The sequence below is a fragment of the Drosophila innubila genome, chromosome X (assembly GCF_004354385.1).
Source record: "Drosophila innubila isolate TH190305 chromosome X, UK_Dinn_1.0, whole genome shotgun sequence".
Classification (NCBI taxonomy): Eukaryota; Metazoa; Arthropoda; class Insecta; order Diptera; family Drosophilidae; genus Drosophila; species Drosophila innubila.
Window position 1 is genome coordinate 13809127 of NC_047626.1, and position 26187 is coordinate 13835313.

The following is a 26187-nucleotide window of genomic DNA, read 5'->3' on the forward strand; positions in this document are numbered from 1 at the left end:
TACTCCACCTAAATGATTTAATGTACTATAAAAGACAGTGGGAGTTATTTAGGTGTTTTTTCTGCATATTAATTTATTATTTTTGTTATTTATTATATTGAGCTAAAATATGAGAGCACTTTAAAACGGTTTACTTAAAGTTTATTGAATTCGAAAAAACTTTGTTAAGCAAAGCGTCCTTTAAAATAGCTTTACATCAAATTTTTGCAAATATATTCATATATTGATCATATATATATCATTAATTAAATAACGATTCAATTGTAATGCCAAACCCAAAACTCGTAGCACGAGTAATGGAGAAGTTCAAATACCACTATGACGTCTGGTATTTACAATATGTAAATGGGGGTCTTTTAATTGTTTTCATCCATAAACATGTAGAACTGTGAAATGGAAAAGTATTAGTTAAATAAGTAAAAAGGGCTGCCGCTTTTTTTCATCTTCTTGTTTTTCATTTCTTTAATGTTATAACAAATATATATGTATAATAATATTACAAATAATTGTCATTATGCTTAAAACTTAAACAAACGGAAAAAACACATAGACTTTATATTATATGTATAGGGTTTACGTGTGTATAAAATATATCTGTACTAGATCTGTATATAAGGCCATAAGCATAATAATTTCAAAATTACTCGCATATATTTAAAAAAAAGAGAAAAGAAAAAACAAGCACAAATTGTGCGTGATTTTGTTTTGTTCCCGTTTTTCTTTTTTATTCTTCTCCTTTCCTTCATTTCCTCGGCTTTGTTGTTGCTGTTTATAAATAATTTACGGCTATACATAACATAAAATACATATGTATCTCTGTCTACTTATGTACATACATACATTTATCTCTATATATTTTTTTTCTGATTTTCTAAATTTTTTATCATTGTTATAAAAATTTCCCTTATACTTTAAGAGCAAAAAAAAAAAACAATTAGAATAATTAACAATAATAATAATCGTAAATGTTGTATACGAAAAAGTCAATGATTGGAGTTGAGCATTATGTGCGCTCTTCGCATCCTGTAACCCCCTAGAGTCCCCTCCCCCCCAATATTTTCGGGGAGAGAGAAGCTAACTAAGCGCCAACTGCTCCGAATTGAGCTTTCGCTCGGCCTTGTGGTTCTGATAGCGCTGCAGGGGGGGAATGACAAACATGACCAGGCCACTGAGGGCTATCATCACTCCGGCCATAAGGAACGCGCCCGTATACGATTTCGTTATGTCAAACAACCAGCCTGGAAGAGCAAAAATATAATAATAATATAGATAATCTGTACGCGTATTCTTTAGCTTTAATTTGTAGTTTTGTCTTACCGCCAATAGGCGCGCCAATGAAGCTGGCAATACCCTGGAAGAGCAACAGCAGACCAAATGCATTGGTCAACTTATCCAGACCGAGCAGATCGACGAGTATTACGGATGTCAGGCCCACATAAGCGCCGATCGTGAACCCAAACACCGAACAGTACACCATTAGTGACCAGTAGTCCGTGCACAGTGGCACCATCGCTGTAGCTGCAAGTCAAAATTAAGAATGTTAAAAAAAAAAACTATTCATTGTAGAGGGCAAAATAGTGACGTATGTAAGTACAATGTATTCTGCTATGTAAATAAAATATGGTACAGCCAAATGAATTATGTAAAATGTCAATAAGGTCTATTTCTTATGGAAAAAATTTACTATATAAAAATATCATTTGTGCAGTTGTATAAAACATGAAAATAATATTATATTATTCGACGTTAAATAAGTGTAATATTATGGAGTATATAGATTATAATCAGCATCCGAATTATGTAAAATGTCAATAAGGTCTATTTCTTATGGAAAAAAATTTACTATATATACATAGATATTTTCTTATTTGTGTATAAAACATGAAAATAATATTATATTATTCTACGTTAAGTAAGCGTAATTTTATGGAGTATATACATTATAATCAGCATCTGTCTAACCAGGAATCTGACCATCTTGGAGACTTTCCTCTTACAATAGATCAGAATATACCACAGATGTAATCTTGTTATCACTGTGTAGGACAGTGCCAGGTAATAATAAAGTTAAGTATACACACATTTTACAATATTCTTTATCAATTCCGAAAATTTCAAAATGATCGCACAATAAACTATTTACAATAGATTGCTGGCGCCACCTAGCGGTGAGTTGGCCGACTAGCTGTACTTACAGATGCCGCAGGCAGTGAGACAGAGGTTGTAGATGAGCAAACGATTCACCCACGGCTTGTCCGAAATGTAGCCCAAGATGATGCGTCCTATGGTGTTGGCCACGCCTATGGTGGCGATCAGATAGCTGGCGTCAGTCTTATCAATACCAAGAGTCTTCGCCTGGGCTCCTATATACAGATATGGCAAATTGAAACCGATACTTGTGCAGAAATTCGAGACGGCGAATATGACAAATATGATGTCCTTCATAAGTGAGAAGTTCATCATTTCGGCGAACGTGTCGCGCGTTTCCTTCGAGCAGCTGATGCAGCCACAGCATTTGGTCAGTTCCTGTGGATCAAACAAAAATACATAGCTAGCTTTAGTTTTGAAGCTCATATCTGTTTTATTTGCGCAGCCAAATTAATTCGGATTAGTTTTCCTCATACTGACATTAATTTCTTTACATTGTATGTCAATATATCAATGATATAGTCATCAAGCTCCTTTCCTTCTTCTTCTCTTCTGGAATTTCGACCTACCAGAACGTTTTCTGGTCTACTCGAAACGGGCTTTAAGACCGGAATGGAGTAGACCAGAAATTTCAGCCCGCGCAAAGTTTTCTATGGTATAGTTGTCAAATTCTACTTCTTCTTCTCTTTACGACCCTGGCTGTTTTATATGACCTACCAGAACTCTTTTTGGTCTACTTGATACGGGCCTTTGGGGACTGAACTACACTCAAAAAAATATACCATAGAAAATATATAATCCGTGAGTCTCGAAAACATACCTCCAAAAAAAACTGAGTTATTTGTACTAAACTAGTTTAAGATTTTTTTGTACTAACTTTAGTTTTTTTTCAAGATTGAAAGGAAGCTAAATTTAAGATCGTTTCGTGCTAAAAACAAGTACGTTTTGGCATATTTCTTTTTCATTGTCGCACCTTAGACTCCTCAACTGGTTCTAGCTACGCATATATGACGTTAAGGTTGGATCGCTGCTAAAATCAGCACCTATTTCGAAAGGTCGCTAAACAAGAAAATACTCTATTAATAAATGGTATTTAATTTTGGTATTTTGAAAAATTTTAGTACACATACTAGTGTATGTTTTAAGATTAAAATTAATTAATTATGACAATGTTTTGTTCTAGAAACAAGTTCATTTTGGGCTTATTTTTTCAGACTTGAATTAAACCCAAAACGTACTTAAAGTATACCCAAAAAATCTATTTTTAAGATTTCCGTACTTGCTAAAACCGAACTTGAAATAAGATTTTTGTTCTCAACTTTAGAAATTCCGAACTTAGACAGCTTTTGAGATCGTTTGTACTTGAACATTGCCTTTTTATTTACGGAAATCTTGATTTTTTTTCTGAGTGTAGGTGGAAAGTTGTTTCGCGAAATTGTTCAGTCCCTCAAATACAAAAGTAATCTTTTCAGACTGAACTAGTTCGCAAAACATTTTTCGAGCTAGTTCAAGTAGTTCTTCCCTCACGGCCGGCATGTGTCTACCTACGGATTGTGTCTGAAGCGTCCCGACGGGTGTTATACTTAGAGAACGGTGAACGGTAAGGGGTACCGTAAGGGGTACGGTTAAGGGTACGACTATAGATATGCATATATGGGTTGGAGGAAGGGGTAAGGTTAGTAGGGTATTACTTGGTGCAATTCGGACGTTGATTTACATATGGGCATGTAAGTAGCTTATGCTATTTGTGTTGACCGATGATCTGGTGAATAATGAATAATTTTGAGTGCACAACGAATTGCGCAACTGGGTAACAATACTTCGGGGACACAATTGCCGATAGTAATTAGTCTGTCAGTGTGCACAGGGCGATTAACACGAGCTAGGCTATTGTCAATAATGGCACATCTGGAAGAATTCTATGAGAACACTGAGATCTTTGTCACGGGCGGTTCGGGTGTCGTGGGCAAGGCTCTGATCGAGAAACTGCTCCGTTCCTGCAATGTGAAACGGATCTATGTCCTACTCCGCTCGAAGAAACAATTAAGCGCCGAGCAGCGTATGGAGAAACTGCGCCAGGCGAACATATTTCAAGTGTTGCGCATGCAGAAACCCAATGAGGTTAACAAACTGATTGCAATACCGGGCGATGTATCCCTGCCACGTCTGGGCATCTCACCCGATGACCATCGCCAGCTGAAGGATGTCTCCATAGTGTTCCATTGTGCCGCCACCGTGCGCTTCGATGAGCCACTCCGTGTGGCACTTCAGCTCAACGTTGGTGGCACCCTTGCGGCTCTACAATTTGCCGAGCAACTGCATCAACTGCGCATCTTTGTGCATGTATCCACCTTCTTCAGCCAACCCTATCTGAAGCGTGTAGAGCCCAAGGTAAGTATGGGACTACCTCCTTTTCGTTTTCTATTGAATTGCCTATAATGAACCTTCCTGTAGTACTATAACTCACCCATGGACTGGCGACTCTGTTTGCGATTATTGAACGAGATTAAGGACGATGGATTGCTCGATGCGCTGACCTCTAAGTGAGTCTGCAACAGTCCTCTTCTCTCCTTATTTTCTTTTATAGATGACAGAGCATGAAAGACCCCATTAAGTATATTTTGTATATAGTAGTATTCTTGTTTGTTCATTTATTCTCAAGTCTCACAGTGCATGTTGTAATTACACAGTGATCAGGAAACTAGGTGCAAACTTAATGTATCATGTAGCTATCACATTTTATAAGTTTGGCTGACTTCCGATTAGTATATCATTTTGCATTAAAAAACTATCGGGCGAAAATTGATTTTTGAATGCAAAACTTTTCGTTATTCAAAATATTTTAACAAAAAATAATCAAATCTTCTACCCTCATCCAAAAATTACAATAGGTCTGTCTGTGCAAGCAAATCAAGGTTATTTACCGATTTTAGACACCTTTTCACCAGCAAATTAAAACCGATATCAAATAGCACTTGGCAACAAATTATAACTTTCTCTTCTGAAACGGTGACTCAGGTGACAAAAAACAACTTTAAAATTGTTTCTATGGTAGAGTTTTTTTTTTTTTTTTTTTTTTTTTTTTTTAATCTGGTTTTAGAGGTGCACCTGCATTTGGAATCATAACTCCATAATAACATAGCCGAGTTAAAAAAGCTTTACGTTTTCTGAAACCTAATGAATAAATCATAAATAGTTTTGAATAAAAGCTGATAGTTATACCGCTATTCATTACAATTACAATTCTAGAAAACTGGAGAAAATTTCGGACATATGGTTTGAGCTTGTATTTGTATAGCTGCATTTATTAGGCGTCATCTAGGATATGATTTTTTAATCTATAGAGAAACGGCATAGTAATAACATTTTATAGCTAATCTTTTTGTCATTTTGATGACTTCCAGAAGGTGTGATATTGACTTTCAGTAAGCCAAATTTTTCTGTTTTATGAGATATCTAAACCAATTTCACAGATTATAAAAATTTAGTTGTCTTACACATTTGGACCATATTTGGGTAAAATTGGATAAATCATAAATTTACTATGGGAAGGTTAGTTGAGCATAGTCTTTAGTATGTGGAATGTTGTTGTTTCTTGAGGTATATTAACAAAAAAAAAAAAAAAAACCGAAATTTTCAATTTTTTTTTTTTTAGTTGTACCAAAAAAAACTAAGTTTTTGTCATATGAGGGTTTGGGTCCTGTCAGCGCTATTTGTCAAAGATAACTTTCTTGTTTTTTTAACAACACAGAATGACCGTGGGATTTCCCAACACGTACACCTTTACCAAAAACGTGGGCGAGTCTCTGGTCAACGATTATCACAAGCGCCTGCCCGTACTTGTCTATCGTCCTTCCATAGGTAAGTGGCAGCCGTATTTTTCCGTATACTTATTTTAATGAAACTTTGACGGAATTCGTTAGTGCTCTTTGCTGTACGTGAACCTTTGCCGGGCTATGCACCCTCCCTGATGGGTGCTATGGGTCTCTTTTCGCTGGTGGGTGCTGGATTGCTCAAGACCGTCTACATAGGTCGTGACATTCACTTGGACATAACGCCACAGGATATGGGCATCAAGGGATTGTGCTACTATGCCAAAGCTGGCTATGAGGCCTATCGCAACGGGTAAGTAATCTCCATGTGATCAATTTGAAGTGTAATGCGACTTTCGCGACTGCGCAGTCCGCCTAAGGAGTTGCTGGTATATCAGACATCCTCCAAGACCCACATACCTCACACCTTTATCCAAATGGCGGAACGTATGGACAAAATGAATCTATGGTATTCTGGAGCATTCCTTAAAAATCTCATGGTGCCCGGCTGTCACTATACAGAAAATCGTTTCGCCTACAAGTTCCTGGTCTTCACCAAGCAGATAATACCCGCTTTGATTGTTGACCTCCTATTGATGCTCTTCGGACGTCCACCCGCAATCATGGGCATCATGAGAAAAAGTTATCACACGCTCGAGGTAATGAAACCGTTTATGTTCAACAATTATGACAGTCCCGGGACAACAGAAATCGCTGATATTATTAGGCTAAACAGAGAGTAAGACAATTCAATAGATCTATGCTCTGTTGGAGGAGAGATAAACCCTACTGACCCTAATTACAGCACAGAGTTTGATGTGTGGGATGAATATGAATATGCTGATTCCGAAGAACGTTTAGTCTCCGCCTGTCGGAATATGTTGGTTAGCATTCGACGGGACCTGCTCAAGGAGGATCCGAGCACTTTGCGCCGAGCTCAGATAATTATGCGCATGTAAGTATTTCTTACACTTTATGGTTCTCCTAATACATCCATCCCTACAGTTTCCATCCCCACACTTTTCAAAACATTTCGGAACTTCTTGCTTTTTCGTGATATATATGCAGTGGCTTCTCTATGTTTCTTATACTTCTCCAATACTTTCTGATTTCTTCAGATACTACTTGATTTTTCTGTCTAAACCAATGCTGACCTGAGTAGATTTCAAGATTTCGTAATAGTTCCCATTTTTATATACCTGTACCTAAAAAAGAAGTAAAAGGGTATATTGTGTTCGTTGGAATGTATGTAACAGAAAGAAGGAGGCAGCTCCGACCCTATAAAGTATATATATTCGTGATCAGCATCAACAGCCGAGTCGATATAGCCATGTCCGTTTTTCCGTCCGTTTGAGCGGTTAGATCTCAGAGACTATAAGAGATAGAGTAACCAAATTTCGCACACAGATTTCTAAAAGCCCCACGCAGATCAAGTTTGTTTTAGATTTACGCCACGCCCCTCTTCGCCCCCGCAAATCGCAAAAAAAAAACCACTACACCCACAGTTTTTAAGATAGTACGTTTTTTGTGGTCTTTAATATTATCTATTATCCCATTGAATCGCAGCAAGATCGGACAACTAGAAAAGCAGTAATTGCGAATGAATGTTATCAGAGCAATACAAGTAATTTCTTTAAAGTACTTTTATATATTTTGATAAAAGTAACGTGTATCCTATGGTCGGGACCTCGACTAGTTTTTGCTATATTTACTGTCCCATATTTTCTAAAATTTTCCAACACCCCATAATATTTTCTCATGTTTCCTGATACTTCAGTGCCACCATCACCTTAACACGGATTTCTCACTTTTATATATATTTTTTTTCTATCTCCCTTTTCTTTCTCTCTCTCTCTCTCTTCCTGTTTTTCACTGTTCTATAGCAAGCAAAGCTTATACGCTGCATTCCGCCTCTATTTGCTCTACAAGCTTCTGAGCTGGCTCTGGTATCGCTATCTGCTCTAAATATATTTTATATATCGGCTTCGGTTTATCGGAGAAATGGTTTTTTTTTTTTTTTGCTAAATTCTAAGTATTTCTTACGAAAACCCCAATAAATGATACAAAACCTAGTTTTAAATGTATTTAAATACAAATTCAGGAAATTCTAAAATTCAGGATTTAATATCATGATTTTTTAAATCCAATATAAATTGAATTTCCGAAATGAAACGAATAATGATTAAAAAGAACTCGAGGAGAGCAGGAATATTGCGCACATAATTCATACCTGACTCTGACCCAGCGGATGACTCTGGCGTAGGGAGCCGTACCGCTTGATGGCGCCGGAACCGGAACGTGAGCGGGAGAGATCATTACGTGAGCTGGTATACTCGGGTATATTGTGCAGAGAGCCCTGAAACGAAAGTACCATGTGAGCCACTATGGCTGCGGTATTGAAAAGTGTATTCCAGATCGAACCTGGTAGAGCGCATCCGGTCGGTACATGGTACCGCTGGCGCTACGCTCCCGATGCGAATCCCGGAGCGGCATCAACTGCGGCTGACTGGCGAATGTGCGAGCGATGTCATCATTGCTGTTGCTCTTCACCACCGTCGTGGCGGTGGTCAGCGCCTGTCCATTCACCAGGCCCAACCCATTTGAGTTGTTGTTCTACGAAAATGGCAAGGTCAAAGTTCAGCAGGTGCAGGTACAGTTGTGTACAGCTTTTAAATTACTTACCAGACCCGGCTTAAGGTTGTGTCCCACACTGTTGGAGCGACAGAGTCCGTTGGCAGCGGAACCACCACCCACAATGGCTGGTGCATCTGGGCGTTGCGGTAGCTGCAGATACTGATCCGTAACGGGTTTCGATTTCAGCGGTTCCAGCTCAGCTGGTGTCGCATTTTGATCTTTAATTGTTGCTTTTTTTGCCTGCTTGGCAGCTTTGGGCTGTGGCGCCTCCAGTGGCCTAAACATTGCCCCAAATATGATGCAATTGAGCATGAGACCGCCAATGATTAACATCGCACCACGCCAGCCATAGCTACCAATAAGTGCCGACGTCAAAGGGGCAAAGACAAAAGTGCCAAATCCTGAACCACAGACGGCGATACCCGTGGCAAGGGAACGTTTCGCCTCAAAGTATTGTGTCACACTGACAATCGCCGGTAAATAGATGAGACCGAATCCCAGACCAGTACCAAAGCCAATGGTGACTATTAGCGTGGCCACATTCTGGGCAAACATGCTGCCAATGAGGAAACCCGCTGCCAGAATTGCCCCCGCAATGGTAACCGCTCGACAACCGTACCGATTTACAAAGGACGAACTGATAGGACCTGGAAACCAAAAGATAATCATATTTACCATGCACAAATGGATGATAGAATCATTGCTAGGTTTACCTGATGCGAATGTAACACCCACCATTATAGATGCTATCCAGGCGGTATAGCCTCTACCCTCATTGAAGTACAGAAGAAACTCATCAAAGAATATGCCAAAGGAATACGTCATGCCATCAGCTAAGTTTATTCAAAAATTTCAATACGTTAGGTTATATTCTCATCTTCATGTTAACAGTCAGTTTAACTTGATGTTAAACAAGCTAATAACTAATATCAACAACTATGTTGATAAGAAAGTAAAAATTAGGTCAGGTTATTTTCTCATCCTAATGTTCAATGCCAGTTTAACTTGTAATTAAACTGGCGAAAACTTTAAATTTTCTATGTTAACGGATGATTTGACAAGATAGCTATAGCTAAGGTTATATTCAAAAATTTTTACAAAAACTAAAAAATATCAAGTTATACATATAGTAAATGTTAACTAAAAAGTTATATGCTAAAGTTAACCTTCCTTGATCTTTTAGTTGAATTCGCTAATACATACATATATGCTAACATACTATACATATGTATAAACAGTGATACCAACGTCTGCACATATTTGCACATACGGCAACGCCAAGCAGCAAGGACAACTTAACTACAGAGCGCTGCCACCCTTCAAGATTTAAATGGGTTGAAACCCGAAAAACTAGGCAGCAAATAAGGTATTAAAATTGAGACATAACTATTCGTACAACCATTAAATTAGGCAATACAAAGTTATCAATCTGTTTAGATGGCATTAAATACTAGTTAGTATGGCATTTACTATACATATATGTATGGTTAAAACTAACCCAGATAGGAGCCGACCATTTGGAGCTTCTTATGGCCGGGGCAATTAGCCGACTGATAAGATTAGTGATTGGCCACTTGTCCAATCACCCAATTAATAATTATGTATTAAAACATTACATTTGTGGCATAGCTATTGCCCCATTCCCCCTTTTTTTTCCTATAGCAATTTCCTTCCCCCACTATAAATCAACAGTTAACTAACGTTTTATGGCTTTCGACTGACACAACAACAATGTTTGGGTTTTCACACTTTTATGGTGAAGAAGTACAAGGTAAAATGAATGTATTGGAGGGGGATTTTTTAAATTTATGAATGCAGCTCCAAAGCAGTTGTCGGGCGGCTAAAAAAAGGATCTATTCTTTATCACTAATCGTCAACAGCATGTGCTACTTTAAATAAAAAATTTAAAACAAATAAAAATCTGCGCACAGTGGTTGCTAGCCAACGATAACCCATGAAATTCAACACTGATGTTAATCATTAACATTTATATTAATCACTGTTTGAGTTGCGATTGTTGATTAAACGCGCTTGATCTTATAGCTTAAATTTAGCTTGAAATCTTTTTAGCTTATCATATCAGTTTAGTCTTAGATACAGTTATACACGTATTAGTATATTAGATTATACTTATGTACAGATATGATAATCTGTTTAAAGTAGGCAATGAAGACAATTATCCTTGAAATTTTTTTTTTTTTGCCCTTTTTATGTCCCTATATGTATTGATCTTAGCATATTTAAATTATAATGTTGCATATTAATAAATTATGTCTAAAGTTAACTTCATAATTAAAATTTTATATTAATTTTCTTCAATATATATCGGATTAAAATGAGTTTATATTTAATCTAGTAATAAACTATTTTAGTTTTTAAACTATTTAATAAGACAGTATAAGAAATGATATTATGTAGGTAAAGTGCCAATTTAATACGCATTTATAACCTTACATATGCCTGGGCATTTTATTGCTTACCTTAATCTATACGATTAAACTCAGATATGGAATTTAAAACAGCATTATCTAACTAACTGTACAAATACTATTTACAGTTGGCATATATGTATATAGAAAGCAAACTAGCTGATTAAATATATGAACGTTATAGCTTGATGCCTGATTTAATTTTCTGTATTTTTTTTTGTTAAGATTGGCATACAAATACTATATAGTATATTGTATGTGTAGGAAAATGATATTTGCCCCACTGTGCACTGGGCCTGCAGAATGTGGACTTACTGACAACGTGTATCATGAAGGAACCAAAGACGACTACCCAACCCCAACCTCCATCGGGGGGCGTGGGCATTGAATCCATTTCCATTTCACAGATTGCATTTCCGTTTCCCGGCTGATGTTGTTGTTGGGATTTTCTTCGGCCTGGCGGACCGTGCACCATTTTGTTGTCTTTGTGGAATGTGTGAAAGCGCTGCGACTTTCTCTCTCTTCACTTCTATTATCTTCTCTCTTTCCTTCTCTTATATCTCCTCTCTGATTTTATTGTCTCTTTGTCTTGTTTGAAATTTCCTAACTGCGTTGCGACTTTGATGGCTGTGGCTGTTGCGGCATGTTGCACGTAGATCGTCTGTGGCTGAAAGCAACTGAAATAGAAATTGAAAGCAATTATAAATATATAAATTTAGAATTTTTTTTATAGCGCGCCAACATTTAAAGCTTTGACTAAAGAATCATAAAATAATATATCTTATTTAAAGAACAGTCTTTAGCTAGATTATTTTCTAAATTAGCAATATCATATTATTATATTATATTATATTTTTATACGTGTGTTCCCATGCCTCAGTTGCTAGAGTCGCCGACCTATCACATAATTAGAACTACAGTTTGAACAATAACTGGGTTCGAACCCTGCCATGTTAAAAATCTGTAACTTACCAGTTCTGTTAATTCTCGAAATTGCACTGAAAAAAAATTACTATACAAACTTTAACCTAACTTGGTTCCCCTATAACATAAGTTAATAAAGTTTGACTTACAATTTTGTCACGTCTTCTTCAGCCCCGGCAAAAATTTGAATGACAATCTTGCACAGCAACAAAACTTTATATAGTAAGTGCAAAAAAGCTATTTTTGGGTACAAAGAATGTCGAACTTTTAACGCAACGTGACGAATAATAAACTTTTTTTATATTTAAATAATAATTTATGCATTGAATTGAATATCGTTCATCACAAAATTGAATATCAGAAATTTTGGGGCATGAAAAGCCTTTCGTCACTATACTTTTACCTCGTAAGGAGTTTTTTGTTGGTTTTTTAAGTACGCCGATAAAAAATATAATTTTATTCTTTTATAATTTGTTTTCGATTATAATCGACGTGGACTTGGACTTGAGCCACTGAAACCGAATCGAAGCGGTTATCAGGTTGCGTCGCCACCTTCTGAACTCCCCGTCAATCAGACAACAGGGGGCAATAGACGTAACGCTGTCAATCTGGGAAAATAACAAAAATAAAATACAACAAACTTTTATAGGACTGAAAAGTGGCTTTGATAGTCGTAAGGCAGCGAGTGGTATTTGCCATTGTTGTTGTTCTTGTTCTTGTTCTTATCAGCGACTTTTTGAACTGCGCGGGCGCAGACGCTCTGAGGGGGGGTGTGAAATGGTCCACCATTCCCCGATCAGCAAAATAAATGTATAAAGTGAAAACAGTTTCATTACTTTTAATGAAACTCATTTATATACATAGCTGCTATTCTGATTATCAGCCCATCCTCAGTAATATGGACCCCCAGCGTAAGTATTTATATTCACAAGCATATATGTATACGTATACAAAGTACATATAATAATAATAATAATAATAATAATATTGTTATAGGCATTGAATTGTTGAAAAACAATCGTCAGCTGAGCCAAAGTCAATATACGTTTATGCGCTCACCAAATTGTGATTAAGACTGAGATGACTTGTCTGCAGCTGATTAGGTTTGTTTTTATTTCTGGATCGGAACACTATATCATTGGAATAATCGGTCGAAAATCTAGTTTTATCTTTAAAAAACTTGTTTGTTGTCTTGACCAAAGTTGGTAAAATCGGGAACAATTGGTCAATAATTAAAGATTACGATGAAAATTGTTGTTTTTTCTGGATATAGCTCAATCAAACTCGCAAATTTTCTTTTGTCTTATACATCTTATATCATATAGCTGACATCGGAACAATCAGTCAAAAATATAACACAGAGCTATGCAAGGGCATCAAATCTTCGGCGTAACAAACAGTATCTAAGTGCACAGAGTAGCCTCTTCACAGAGTATCCTCCTGTCAAGTACGCTCACCGCGAGCGAAACGAGGTCGGGGGTAGGCGAGTGAAGCAAGCAGGCGGCGGAACCCCCTTTAAGTTCGATGGTATAAAAAGTAAGCAAGTAAAGAAACCAAATTTTCTGATATTTCATTAGAAATGATCATTCTATTCAGATACAAATCCGTTCTAAAGCTTGTACTTTTTGTAAAATTATTTAAAAATCATATAATGATCCATCAAAAAATATATTAAATCACCGAAGTATTGATGTAATTGTACACTAACCAACTTATAAAAATGTATTTGTTTGCATATGATTAAGGAATTTTTGTACTACATGTATTAAAAATAAAATAAAATAAATTAATAAATAAGGTAAATTTGTATGTTAAAAACGGTTGAAATTTGTGTGCGAATATTATTGGGCTGAGTGTACTTTCAATGTTTCCAAGAGGTGTTAAGTATTTCGTTATACCCTGTAGCGATAAAAATAAATAAGAAAGGGTATGCTCAATGAAAGAAGGAAGAACGTGTTAAATTTGTTTTGAGTGCTAGTAATATTTCGAGGGTATCAACGAGTAGGGCAATTGCATTTAATTGCACTTATTTTAACTGATGTCAGCTGTTTAAATGCCTCATGCAGAAAAGCATATGTAAATATGTATGTATGTATTGTATGTATGTACTATGTGGTTTGTTCATGCATGCTTTACATGTTATACATATGTATGCAGTTATATTTGTACACACAGACATACATACACGTACATACATATGTAAGCATGTCTTTCTTGTTCTTGTTGTTATTGCTGCTGCTGTCAAGTAAAAACAATGCGCAAAAGTTGCAACAATGGCAAACGATGATAATAATGACACGATAATGCACAAATAGCAGAAATATGGCAAAACAAGAGGCGAGGGAAATGAAGTGGAAGAAGAAGGCCAGAGATGGAGAAAAAAGAGAGAGAGAGAGAGAGTGAGAGAGAGAGAGAGAGACACACACACAGGCAGCCTTAGAAGCATAAGCACAATTAAAAGGAAAACTGAATGCAAATAGTAGAAAATTGAAATGGGAACAAAAGTGCCACAGTGACCTCCCTTCAGCCCCCTCACATTCTACTATCAGCTTCATGCAGATGACAATAGTAGCGACAACAACAACAACATAAACAATAACAATAACAAAGTTTAACTTAAAGCAACAACAAAGGCAACTTGATTAGAATTGAGTTTTGAACCAAACGAGGGGCGTCTCAGCAACAGCAACAAGAACAACACAACAACAACAACACAACAATAACAACAGGAAACGGCGCCTGCTTCACAAAGTGACTCACAAGTTGCAGTCACGAGTCGCGGGTCACAAATCACAAGTCACTTCACGCAGCGGCGCTTTGTGCAATTAATGACAATTAAAATTTGAAATGCGAAGAGCGCCAGGTACCGTTACTCCTGCTACCTCCCCTACCCTCTGTTTGCCTCTATCTCACTCTCTCTCTCCCTGCTTAATCATTGCGTGGACAACAACAAGAACAACAATTCGTATGTGTTTTGGAAAAGAAATCAGAACAAATTCCTGACCATGACTTTCTGCCGTGCAGGAGAATCATAATCTGGAAAAATATATACACATATATATACTATTTGGTAAGTAGGTTTAGATAGCTGGAGAATGATGCTATTAATCTTAGCAACAACAATAATATTACGCATACGCAGCGTGAGACGATGAACCAAATGAGAGAGATCTGTGTCTTAAAACCGGCCACTCAATAGATTCATCCGTCATATACTTATATTAAATAATTTTACGCTCACGTCTTAATTTTAATAGAATATTAACGCCCCCGCTAACACAACACAAATATGATCAAAAGTTCCCGCAACTCACAAAGAACAAAAACAAATATATATACAAATGTATGTAACGTCATGTTTTTAATTGAATTTCATTAGACAATCTGTGAGATGTAAATGAAACGAAAGTTAAGTCTACGAACGTGATTAAAAATAATTATATATTTTTAGGAACTAACATATAGTTGAATCAGTTTAATTGGCATGAAAGTTATGAGTAAGTATAATGAGTACAAATATAATTAGTTTATCTACTCATATGAACAAAAGTAATTATAATTAAGATATATAACTAGATGATTAATTGCTTCGGAAGAAAAGTCACTGACCTGATTCACAATAAAAGAGCAAATTTCATTTTGAATTAGAGAACTAGTTCTTTATAATAATGTTTTTTTTATTGAAAAGTAAATAAGTAAAAAACAAAACATTCATAATATTAATTAGCATAATCAAATATTAAAGAAAATAACTTGTTAATTTAAACTTAAGTAAAAAATCAGTAAGACTTGATAAGAATTTATCCACAAATGCCTAAAAGTCGAAAGCGTATTTAAACTTCGTTAAGCGTTATAAATCCATCATTAAAGTTTACTTTTAACACTTCGACTGTTAAAGAATAATAATAAAAAAATTATCAGCTCCGGTCTGAGTGAACAGTTGACCCTCTTCCAGAATTTATAGAGTATGAGGCAAATGTCCAAAATGATATAGTGCTTATCCGAGCTGAAGTCTACACTCTAGTGTTATAGAGTCTAAGTCAATGTATGATAAATATAAAGCGTCAGCTGAAACAATATTTTTTTTTATATCTATCTCACTCTTTTTGCCTTAATCTCTACATTTGAGAAGACGAGGGGTGATTCAGCGTAGATTGTTGGACGGAAGGGAAGGGGGTGCGTCAAGCGGGCTGCTTTACTGACCTATCCTAAATCCAAAAATAATAACATAAACTATATAAAATTCAATTTGAAATTGTCATTTCTTTGGCATGTGTATAATATTTAACCAAATTTGGTCTATTTGTATTAAATATTATTAAATAAACAACATGTTAGTTTTACTGAGTTTTTTTGAAGAACAAAAAAGACTGTTACTAAACGTTGATTCCTACGAAAGCTATAGGATATATTGCATTCATTGTCTGCTTTAATGCAATACATATTTCGTGATATAATTAGAATACCCTGTGCAAGTTTACAAAATCCATAAATGTTGCAAATTGGCAACGGCAATAATTAAAGCGACCGAAGGAGAAGCCAAGAAGGAAGAGTAAACATGCGATACGCGAGTTACCGTAACGATTGCAGGTCAAAGTTCACGGTGCAACTGAAATAGATCAATAGAAGAAACCTCATCTTGCTCCTCACCACAAATTGTTGCTAAGAGTATTTTTTATTTTTATGACAGTGCTGGAAGCGATGGAAATGATTTTGCAAATTCGCAAAAAATAACAGACAGTTGGTCAATTAATTTGGCAAAATAAAAACACTAGGCACATTAGATTTAAATTTTTTTTTAAATAGTTTTACGCAATGGATGTCACAATTTCTGCTAAGAAGGTAAAAGAAAGTTGTTTTTTTTTTGCACGTAAAATTGTAATTTGTTGAAAGAACTACTTGACACACTGTTTATCAGGTTGATAAATCTTTGGGGACACACAACACAAAAAGAATGTCGTAGTTGCATTTTCTTTCCATCACTCGCCTGCATATTTCTTTGTCTTTATTGCTATCTCTGTCGGGCTGTCTCTGTCGCACTGTCGGACTTGCACTTTGTTCATTACAGATAGCATTAATTAGCATTTTATTAATTAACACGTCTGTCTCAATAATGCATTCGAATTGTGCGGTCAGAGCATTTAATTACTTTGGCCTTGGCTTTGATTTAACGCGACTTCAATAACCCCCCATGCCCCATGCCCCATCCCTTCCCCACCCCACCATCATCGTCCCCTTGCTCTACCTGTGCATCTGTGTGTCCTTTAGGCCAGCCAATTGACCCACTGCCATTAATTGCAAGTACTATATATATTTACATTTACGCATTTTCTTATATATTTTATTGTATTTAATAAAAAACTGATCTCGGTTTCCATTTAAATTAAATTTTTTAGATATTAATTGCATTTATTTTGTTTGCTTTCTCGACATTTTATGTTATGTTATTTTTCGGGACCTAAGATAAGGTATATGTATAAAAAGATTATATGGTATGCTTATAATGAGGCGTCTCGAATATGAGTTCTATCATTTTATATACGAATTTCGCTTTGTTCTTGACTCTGGCGTATTGTTTTAACAAGTTCATTGCCATCATTATCAACACGTTATGAGTATGAGTATGCAGAGGGGAAGAGTCCCCCATTTGGGTGATATCGCTGCAATATCGATAATTCTCTTAAGTACTGCACTCTCACAACAACCTGCAGTGATGAGGGGAGTCGTTTACTATTTGTTTATCATATACGCACTCCCCCACACACACACACACACACACACACTTTTCTCACACTGTCACACACACACACACATCCCTCCTGCTTTTGCTCCATATATTTTGTTTATTTTATGTTTAAAAAAAACACACGAGCTTTAAATTTAATTTGTTAAATTTCTTTCTTCTTGCTTAGATCTTACCTGATTTCAGTCTGCTATTAAAGCTGAAACCGAAGTTGAATCTTATAATATTAAGCTTATGTATTTGTATTTTGTTTACTTTTTTAATTGTTGCACTTTTTCATGTATTATTGAAATCAACGGATTTATTGTGTATTCTTTTATTTTGTAGAAGAACTTCACTTTCCACTTGATGCGCGTTGCAAAGCTGCTGATTTCAAACTGAATGCACGAGCTTGAAATAAAACGCGGTTTCAAAAATCGGAAAAAAAATAAAATAAAAAGAATATTTATATATATATATATAAGTATCTATATATGTACTTATGTAAAGCGTTGCCGACAGTAGAGTGTAACGGTAATTGAAACTGTATTTGACTAGCTGGATTGTATTCTCGATTTTTTTGGAGGAGTTTAGTACGAAGGGGGATATATATTATTCCAGAACTTAATTCTGGAGTGGACACAGCCGTTGCTGTTGTCAGTGTGCGGCCGATTAAAATGAAATGACTTATAAAAATGTTCAGCGAGCGACACAAATCTACGAATGACTCTCGCTATCACTGTGCTCCCTGTCTCTCAGGTTCGCTCTCCCTCTCTCTTTGCCTTATCACTGCGAGCAAGAGAGAGGGAGAGAGAGAGCAACACATTCGACACAATCAGATTCGAATTAGAGACTCTTATCACAGCGATTTTCGAATCGTTAACTTTTGTACGCTTCGTAACATGATTTCATTTTTTTTTTTTTCATTTCGAAGAGAAATACGGGTGTTGTTGGGTGGTAGAGGGGCTTACAGCTCGTTGGGTGGGGAGGGGGAAGCTTGGGATTAGTGTTCAATTAAATGAACAAATTTGTTGAACTATGGAATTCATAGAATCAAGAGTATATAAATATTATAACTACTCTCATCGACTCTCTCTCTCTCTCTCTCTCCCCCATCTCTCTCTTTCTATAATTCAAATTTTTTAAAGCTAATCTGCAAACAAGCATGAAATTCAAAACTCTTTATAAAATACAGCATGAGAAAAATCTTTGTACATTTAAGGACAATTTTTATGATATATATGATTTGAAATATTTAGAAAATGACAGAGCTACAAGCTGTAAGCATATTGTATATCTGAATCAAAAAAATTACTGAACATTTTAAGCTTGAATTTAAATGCCCGATTAAGTTTTATTTTATATCAGTTATTTATTAATTATATTTAATTCTGTTGTAAAATTTTCTGTGCGGTATTTGTGGTCGGGGTGCCACAATTAAAATAAACATTTCGATATAATTTCAAATTTAACACATTTCTCTGACTAAAAAAAAATCTTTAAAAATGTATTTGCTGGAGAAGAGCGGCGCACAGTGTGTTCAGCTTTATTGTGAACTAACCAGAAGATATTTAATAGAGAGCAATTTAAACTGATTTTAGCAAGAAACTTGTGAAGAAAACAAAATATAATAATAAAATACGATTATTGATGTAATGTAGTATTGTTAGGCTCGTCCCACTGTGCATGCGTTTCGCACCGTGCGCCTAATTTATTCAGTAAACGATATTAAAATTGATTCTACCCAAAATACTTTTTTTGATAGCAGGCCATTATTAATGGGTGCGTGGGCGTGGCAGGGCGGGAGGAAGATGAGACGACTACTTTCGTCGATCGTCGAATCTCTGGTCTATGCCCTGTCACTTGGTAGTGTCATCGATTGTCTTATCGTCCACATCGCTATTGCCTGAGCTTAATCAGTGCGAGACCATCAAATTATATTAGCGAACTGCACAGGAGAAGCGCACCAAGTTCAAGAGAGAGAGAAAGGCAGAGCGGGAAGGTGAAAGTGGAAGAACCGCGAAGGGTGCCTCGGGTTTGAGGTGCGCAACTCGTGATCGCGCCGAACAAGCCTCGATCTCCTCCCTCCTCCACCTTCAAACCGCACTCATAGCGCCGTCGTTGCCGTCACACGATTTACGATCGTCGTCGTAATGCGACCTGATAAGCGACCAGGCTACATACACGTACATATGCACATATATACCATACATACGAATACCGAGTCATTGATAAGCGAATTCACTTTGTTTTGCTTTACATTGATTTCAATATATTCGTACACAACCTTTGGCAAAACAAGAGTGTAAAACTTCCATTACATCAGCAAATACATAAATACCCTAACCGATCCAATTAACAACCAAACACTGCGAATGGAATTTAAATTTTGTAATTCAAATATATATTCTACAAAAATTTTATATTTTTCAACTTTCATTATTCATACACAATAAAGCTCAAATATTTGTTGTCGATATTTTCAATATTAATCACAAAATTTAGAGATTTAGGTTTTAAAAATTCCTAAAGCCAAACGTCTAGTTCGAAATTTGAGCCTTGTTTCATATATTTCTACTTTTTAAATTGTTTTCAGTTTTCCGTAGTTTTATAATTTTTTGAATTCCTTTGTTCAAGTCTCAAATTATGAAGAGATATATGAAAAGTATGAAATTTTGTTATTGAAGCGAAGCTTTATTTTAAGAATGTGGTTCGTTTCGGATTAGACATAAATTTAACTTAAAAAATTGGTTACTTAAAATCCCCAACTGAATCGATTTTATAAAGTTCGATTCAGGACCGGATCGCAGTCATGATTGATCGTTTGTTGCCATGTTAAGTCTCAAGTCCTCCAATATTGCTTAAAGCTAGGCGAAATATTTATCGAATCAAGTCTTGTAATGCATCTGATATACTCACCACACCCTAACTGCTACCACAAATGCCAGTTGCTAGAGCATTCGACAAGCCCAGCGATAACAATGTCGATAACGATTGCAAGATGCAACTAGAGCAGAACCGAAATCAATTTCAAAGCGCACAGGAGCGGAGCTAGCTTTGTGCGGGTGTTTGGAAGGGGCGCCTTTGAATTAAATGTCTATGTGCGATATTAACTTGTTTAAAGCGTCACTTAAAATTCTCATTAAATTGAGAATTTGAAACATCTATTTCTTAGTTGGTAAGTTGATAAAGAATGATTCAATTTCAAAGATTATGGCATAATAGATAATAGTTTTCGTACAGCCCTCGCTTTTATATTTATGCACATACATACATCACTTCAACACATGCAGAAATACAATTGTTGTGATCATGGACGAATTGCCGGCGGATAAAACAGGATCATCAAACAATCATCTGAATTCGAGCTCAAAACCAAATTGGTGCTGCATCATGGATAATCTGCCGGTTCAGGGACATGGTGACGGTCCAATGCCGTATCAGCCAACGAAACTCTTCCAATGGCTGTCGGCCAAGAATCTGCCACAATTGGAGGACGAAACACCGCCCACAAGCTTCTACGAGGTGCTGGAGAATGCCGAGATCGCCTTCCACTGCACACAGTGCGACAAGCTGCTGGTGAGCCTCAATGCGGAGTCACTGCAGCGCACAATTGGCACCCAGACGCTGATGCTGAAGCAGACACAGGCACAAACACAGACTCTGAAGCACACAGGGGCACAGAGTGTGAGCCAAGCTCAAACCCACACTCCAACTGGGACTCCGACTTTGATAATGCGACGGACGCGAACACCGAGTCCAAATCCGCGACCCTATCGAGGCACCTATCCAATTTTGCAGGAGCTATGGTTGCTTCGCGAACGTTCGTTGTGGTCGCTGCTGAAGACGCTGCTCCTGTGCATCTCTCTGCTTAACGGTTGCTACTTGCTTTGCCGTGGCATCTGTCGCCTGGCCATTTTGCGTCGCATTTTGTTGTGCGTTCAGCCAGCGGCTCCACCGCCACCACCACCACCACCGCAGATCTCAAACTCGTTGCCCGCATTCCTATGGAGCCAGTTGTGTAGGCTGGCCAGGAAACTGCACATCATTTGACCGCAGCCGCTCCTGGAATACAAACGCAGCACACACAGCGCACAGCGGGATCGAGATGGCATTTTCTAAAATAGTTTTTTCTATTTTTATAACTGGGCAAAACGCTATTTTAAGGCCCGCTCCCGATCGACAACAACTAAGATAACGCTGTTCGCCTAGGTGAAGCACATTTCCGAGAGTTTCGTGTTTTTCGTCTTTCTTTTCTATTCCTCATTTGTGTTTGTGTATGTGTGCGTGTGTGCCTCTTCAGAGTACAGAGAACAATGACAGAGACTTAGATTACCCCTGGACATGTTCCAAACATAAATTTCACTGTGTACTCCGACGCCAACGATGATAACGACGTTGACACCAACTCAAAATTACGGTCAATACTCGGACAGCTTCTCCAGCTGCCTACCTACCCTAAATCTGCATCTCTTATGACAGTTATACTATGTAAAATTACTCAATAAATACAGCAATTGCTTGACGACTAATTACCCTGTATTGTCCCACTTACACACACTCGTAAACTTTAATTTTATTGTCAGATTGCAACAAAATGTTTAGTTTAACATACATATATTAAGGGCGAACACAGAAAAAACTAAGTAGTCAGAAAAAGCTATAGTCGAGAACCCGCGTATTGTAATATCCGTTACATACTTTTAGGAGCTTGTATTGCTTTGAAAATTAAAACAGCGTTTATTGCCGCTCTATTTAACCGATTTGCTTGCGACTAAGAAGGGTGATAGATAACAATAACATATAACGTTAAATACTAAAAAATAAAACGGTATATCGCAATGTTCTGTGGAGTTTATAGAAGTCTATGTGCCAAAAAAAAAAAAAAAAAAAACTACATTAAACATTTAAGCCAAACATTTCTGATGTTGCCTAGGGATAGAAAAAGGTACAAATTAATTAGCATTGCTCTCACGGTCATAGTCTTAGGGGAAATTCCACTCGGATTCATCGTCCGAGTTCCAGAACTGGTCAATGGCCGACAGATTGGATGTAGCCTCTAGCCTCTCGCAGCATTGATAACGAACACCTTTTACATACATATTGGTCTTAGGTTCATGCATATATGTATAACATACATATATTGACTACTATATATACATTTTATAGGTGCATTCACTTGCAGCCTCGTCCATAACGGAACTTGAGGTTGTCACATAGTCAAAGCATGGCGAGTGCAGTTTCAAGGTGAATCCCATAAACGTTCGCCCTGAACAGCCTCTTTAGAGCATCAAGGATTATTGTTAGCCGGTCTTATCGAGCATGTTGAAATCGACTTCAATTTACACAGTAGTTTTTTCTTTATTTTATTTTTTATGGAGCTCATAAATTATTGATTTGGATAAGATAAGCTTGTCGAATATTGTGTTTTATTGGTTCATCTTCAAAAATAAAAACTACACGATAATGTCGATTAAAAGCACGTGCTCCAATAACAAATATTTTCACAATTTTATTAGTTTTGTTTTTGTCTGAGGTCTGCGGTTCACTTAATCTCTCGAACTTTATACGTATATACAAGTACTATTTAAACAAGTCATCGTCAAGGCTACAGCCTAAACACGAGACTTTCGATTTGATTTTCATAGTCTATCTTTCCCTCTCTTTTTCTCTTAAGTTCTTAAACTAACACAAAGAGAGTGCTAGAATTAATCATATTTTTATAGTCGTATTAGAGTGCATCGGTTTGTATGGGCCAAAAAAAAATATACCTATGGTATTCCATATTCGTAATCTACGGTCAATTCTAAGATATTTTCACCAAGAAACCATAGTTCTAAAATCAATTCCTAATCTCCGCTTTTTGAGTTGAAAAACGTGATTTTTTAATAATTTTATCATGAACTGTTACCAAATCTAGTATTTTTAGTCCGATCCTGACAAGATTGGTATCAAAACTCGTGTTAGGACCAGGACTTAAAAATACAAAGACAAATTGTCCTTAAAACATAATTTTCGTCCTTGCAAGGATTTTAGAACTATAGTTTCATGGTAAAAACATCTTAGAATTGACCATAGACTACGAATATGGGGTACCATTTTTTTTTCGAAAAAATCGATGCCCCTTAATATGTATTTATTTTAGGCAATTTTTTTTTAGTTTGAGTAAACTGAGAGGAGTTTCCATCTTGTTAAGCTGTCTTTATTATTAAACTTTTCAGGTCTATCAGCTAAATCAACTGATCTTAGAATTAGTTCGGAACATAAACTTTTTTTATCTTCCACTCATTATTACCAAGTTTATGAGACAAGTTAAGCCGGTACTTAATGCGCTTTAACGCCAGAAGTGTTTTGAGGGAAGCTTGAATTTTTAAACATTATTTTTTTAAGTCTGCTTAAACTGTATTTATTATTATTTATTTATTTAATCAATTTATTTGTCAGCTATACAACTTAAAAGAAAAGTATGGTAAGTTAAAACAATTTTGCTTAAGCCAGGCTTAGATGCCTTGAAAACTTGGTAAATAACTTTTAAGCAAATGTTCGTATCATAAACAAAGTCAGCTTCCTTTGGATATGTTGAAATGACTAATTTGATAGATTGTGACAGAAAGGATGTCTCATTAGATAATGTGCTGCATTCAACTTGGCAATACATCTTTTTTTGTAATATTGATTTGATTACTGCAATTTGTTCTTTTTTCGCCATGTTTTTCTTGTTGTTGGATTTGCAATTGTTCAGTTGTCAATCAGCTGTCATTGTCATTCGTTATTGCTTTCAATGTGTGCATCGAGAATGAAAACATATAGTACATATATTCTCCCGATGCCCCGCTCCCCGCTGACACACAAGCTAAGTCCAATGACGTGTGTGCCAAGAAGTAATTCATGCAAATTAGCTGACAAAACGTGAGATATACAAACACACACATGCAGACAGGCACAAGCATGCCTATGTATTTGTGTTTGACATTCAACAATAAGCGGTAAATTGTTGGCAGCCATTTTATTTTGCATGCACCAATACAAAAAAGACAACCATAATAAGGAAAACAGTAGCTGCAATAAAAAAAAAAAAAAACAACTTTAACACAGTGCTGCCTAAAAGCAGGCAATGACTCTTAAGAACTTTAAGAGCTTGTAAGCACACAAAAAGCGAAATGCGCTGCCTGCTTGCACTAGTCCCGTTATGAGCGCGAGACAAGGGCACAGTGATGTCATTTTAGCTATTTTATAGAAAGGGGTGGCTATCTTGTAATTGCAATAACTAGATAATTTTATTTGACCCCTTTTCATACAAACAGGGAACGTTAAATTCAGCTCTTGAATGCTTTCAATGTGAAAACTATTAAGGATGCACAACATTTTCAAAGATGCTGAGTATATGTACATTTATGTAAAACCAGCGCAGTCTGCCTTGGTCGAATGAGGAGGTTCAATCAGTTTTCAGTTCGTTAGGCATTTAAAACATTTAAAAACGTTAAATTTGTTTTAGGAATAAATGTTAATCTTGGTAAATAAAGCTAACTATCTATATTTTTTTATTATATTAAGCTATAAACTATACAATTTAAAAATTTTGCAGTTTAATTTTTATCATGTTTTTTTTAGCTATTCTGATCGAATTTGCTATTCTGGCAGCACTGTATAATACCCGTAGATAGCATGAGTGAAAAGTGTAGTGTGAGCGAGAAGAAAACGTGTGATGGTGGCACACAGGTCACTGGGGTCGTTTGCATTGTTGTTGCATTCTATTTAACATGCACTTGTTCATTGTGCTACATTCATAATGTAAGCTGCTCTCTTCTCCCTCTTGTTCTTTCTCTCTCTCTCTATGTGTGTGTCCGTGTATGTGCTTGTGAGCAGGGTGTTGAGATAGATGCCGCACCTGTTGAAGGCTGTCTGCAACAACACGAGAGCAGAGACAGTTCAGATAACCCACAGATTGCACACGTGCATATGTATACATACATGTACATACGAGTATGTATGTGTCTGAGCAAATGTGAAAGAACCGAACTAATTTCATATTTGCCGTTACATGTACATATTTACATAATAAAAGGCTTCGTCTGCTGAAGCTGTTGTTACCAAGTTTATATTTCAGCTAAACCTAATTAAACCAATATCAGATGTTGTAATCAATGCTGCAAACCTTCAAGATTTATAAAAAGGTTAGGTTTTGATGGCTCGAGTCTCGAGCCATAAAACAAAACTTTATTTTATCAACAACTGCCCACACTTCCTTTATTTTTTTAAGTTCACAGAACTAATTAATAACAATTTCAAACTTTTATGGTATTCAACTTATGTTAAAAATTTAAGTTGAAATAAATTATTAGATTGTGCATACCTATACAAATAATAATACTTATAATATTATATAATATTCCATTTTTTTCTGTAACCGTTTAAACTAAAATTTTAACCGACTTAAAATTAAGGTATATGAAAGATGCAAAGTATCTGTAAACTGTGACTGTATCGCTTTAATTGAATAGCCCATACTAAAGGCACT

General features: G+C 36.3%; 3 protein-coding genes across 5 annotated transcripts; 2 read left to right on the forward strand and 1 right to left on the reverse strand.

Annotated features, from left to right (window-relative positions):
- Positions 1-876: 876 nt before the first annotated feature.
- Positions 877-18369, reverse strand: LOC117781640 (monocarboxylate transporter 12). Of its 2 annotated transcripts, XM_034618435.1 has the most exons (10): positions 18170-18369; positions 17867-18080; positions 11339-11700; positions 9308-9427; positions 8643-9241; positions 8382-8573; positions 8191-8316; positions 2196-2526; positions 1318-1518; positions 877-1238 (listed from the first exon to the last, which is right to left on the reverse strand). In XM_034618435.1, the coding sequence occupies exons 3-10, from the start codon at positions 11496-11498 to the stop codon at positions 1075-1077; spliced, it is 1893 nt and encodes a 630-aa protein (XP_034474326.1). In that variant the 5' UTR covers positions 11499-11700; positions 17867-18080; positions 18170-18369; the 3' UTR covers positions 877-1074. The 2 variants fall into 2 exon arrangements, with proteins under 2 accessions (XP_034474326.1, XP_034474319.1); XM_034618428.1 differs by having other exon boundaries at positions 17867-18369.
- On the forward strand, positions 4031-8032 carry LOC117781653 (putative fatty acyl-CoA reductase CG8306). The gene is made up of 7 exons (XM_034618448.1): positions 4031-4539; positions 4603-4691; positions 5900-6009; positions 6072-6273; positions 6331-6699; positions 6766-6915; positions 7844-8032. Exons 1-7 carry the CDS (start codon positions 4048-4050, stop codon positions 7923-7925), a joined length of 1494 nt encoding a protein of 497 aa, XP_034474339.1. The 5' UTR covers positions 4031-4047; the 3' UTR covers positions 7926-8032.
- A 2332-nt stretch (positions 18370-20701) lies between the features above and the next one.
- Positions 20702-22201, forward strand: LOC117781659. 2 transcript variants are annotated; one of them, XM_034618469.1, is made up of 2 exons: positions 20702-20847; positions 20913-22201. In XM_034618469.1, exon 2 carries the CDS (start codon positions 20982-20984, stop codon positions 21720-21722), a length of 741 nt encoding a protein of 246 aa, XP_034474360.1. In that variant the 5' UTR covers positions 20702-20847; positions 20913-20981; the 3' UTR covers positions 21723-22201. The 2 variants fall into 2 exon arrangements, with proteins under 2 accessions (XP_034474360.1, XP_034474352.1); XM_034618461.1 differs by having other exon boundaries at positions 20704-20847; positions 20902-22201.
- The last annotated feature ends 3986 nt before the right edge of the window (positions 22202-26187 follow it).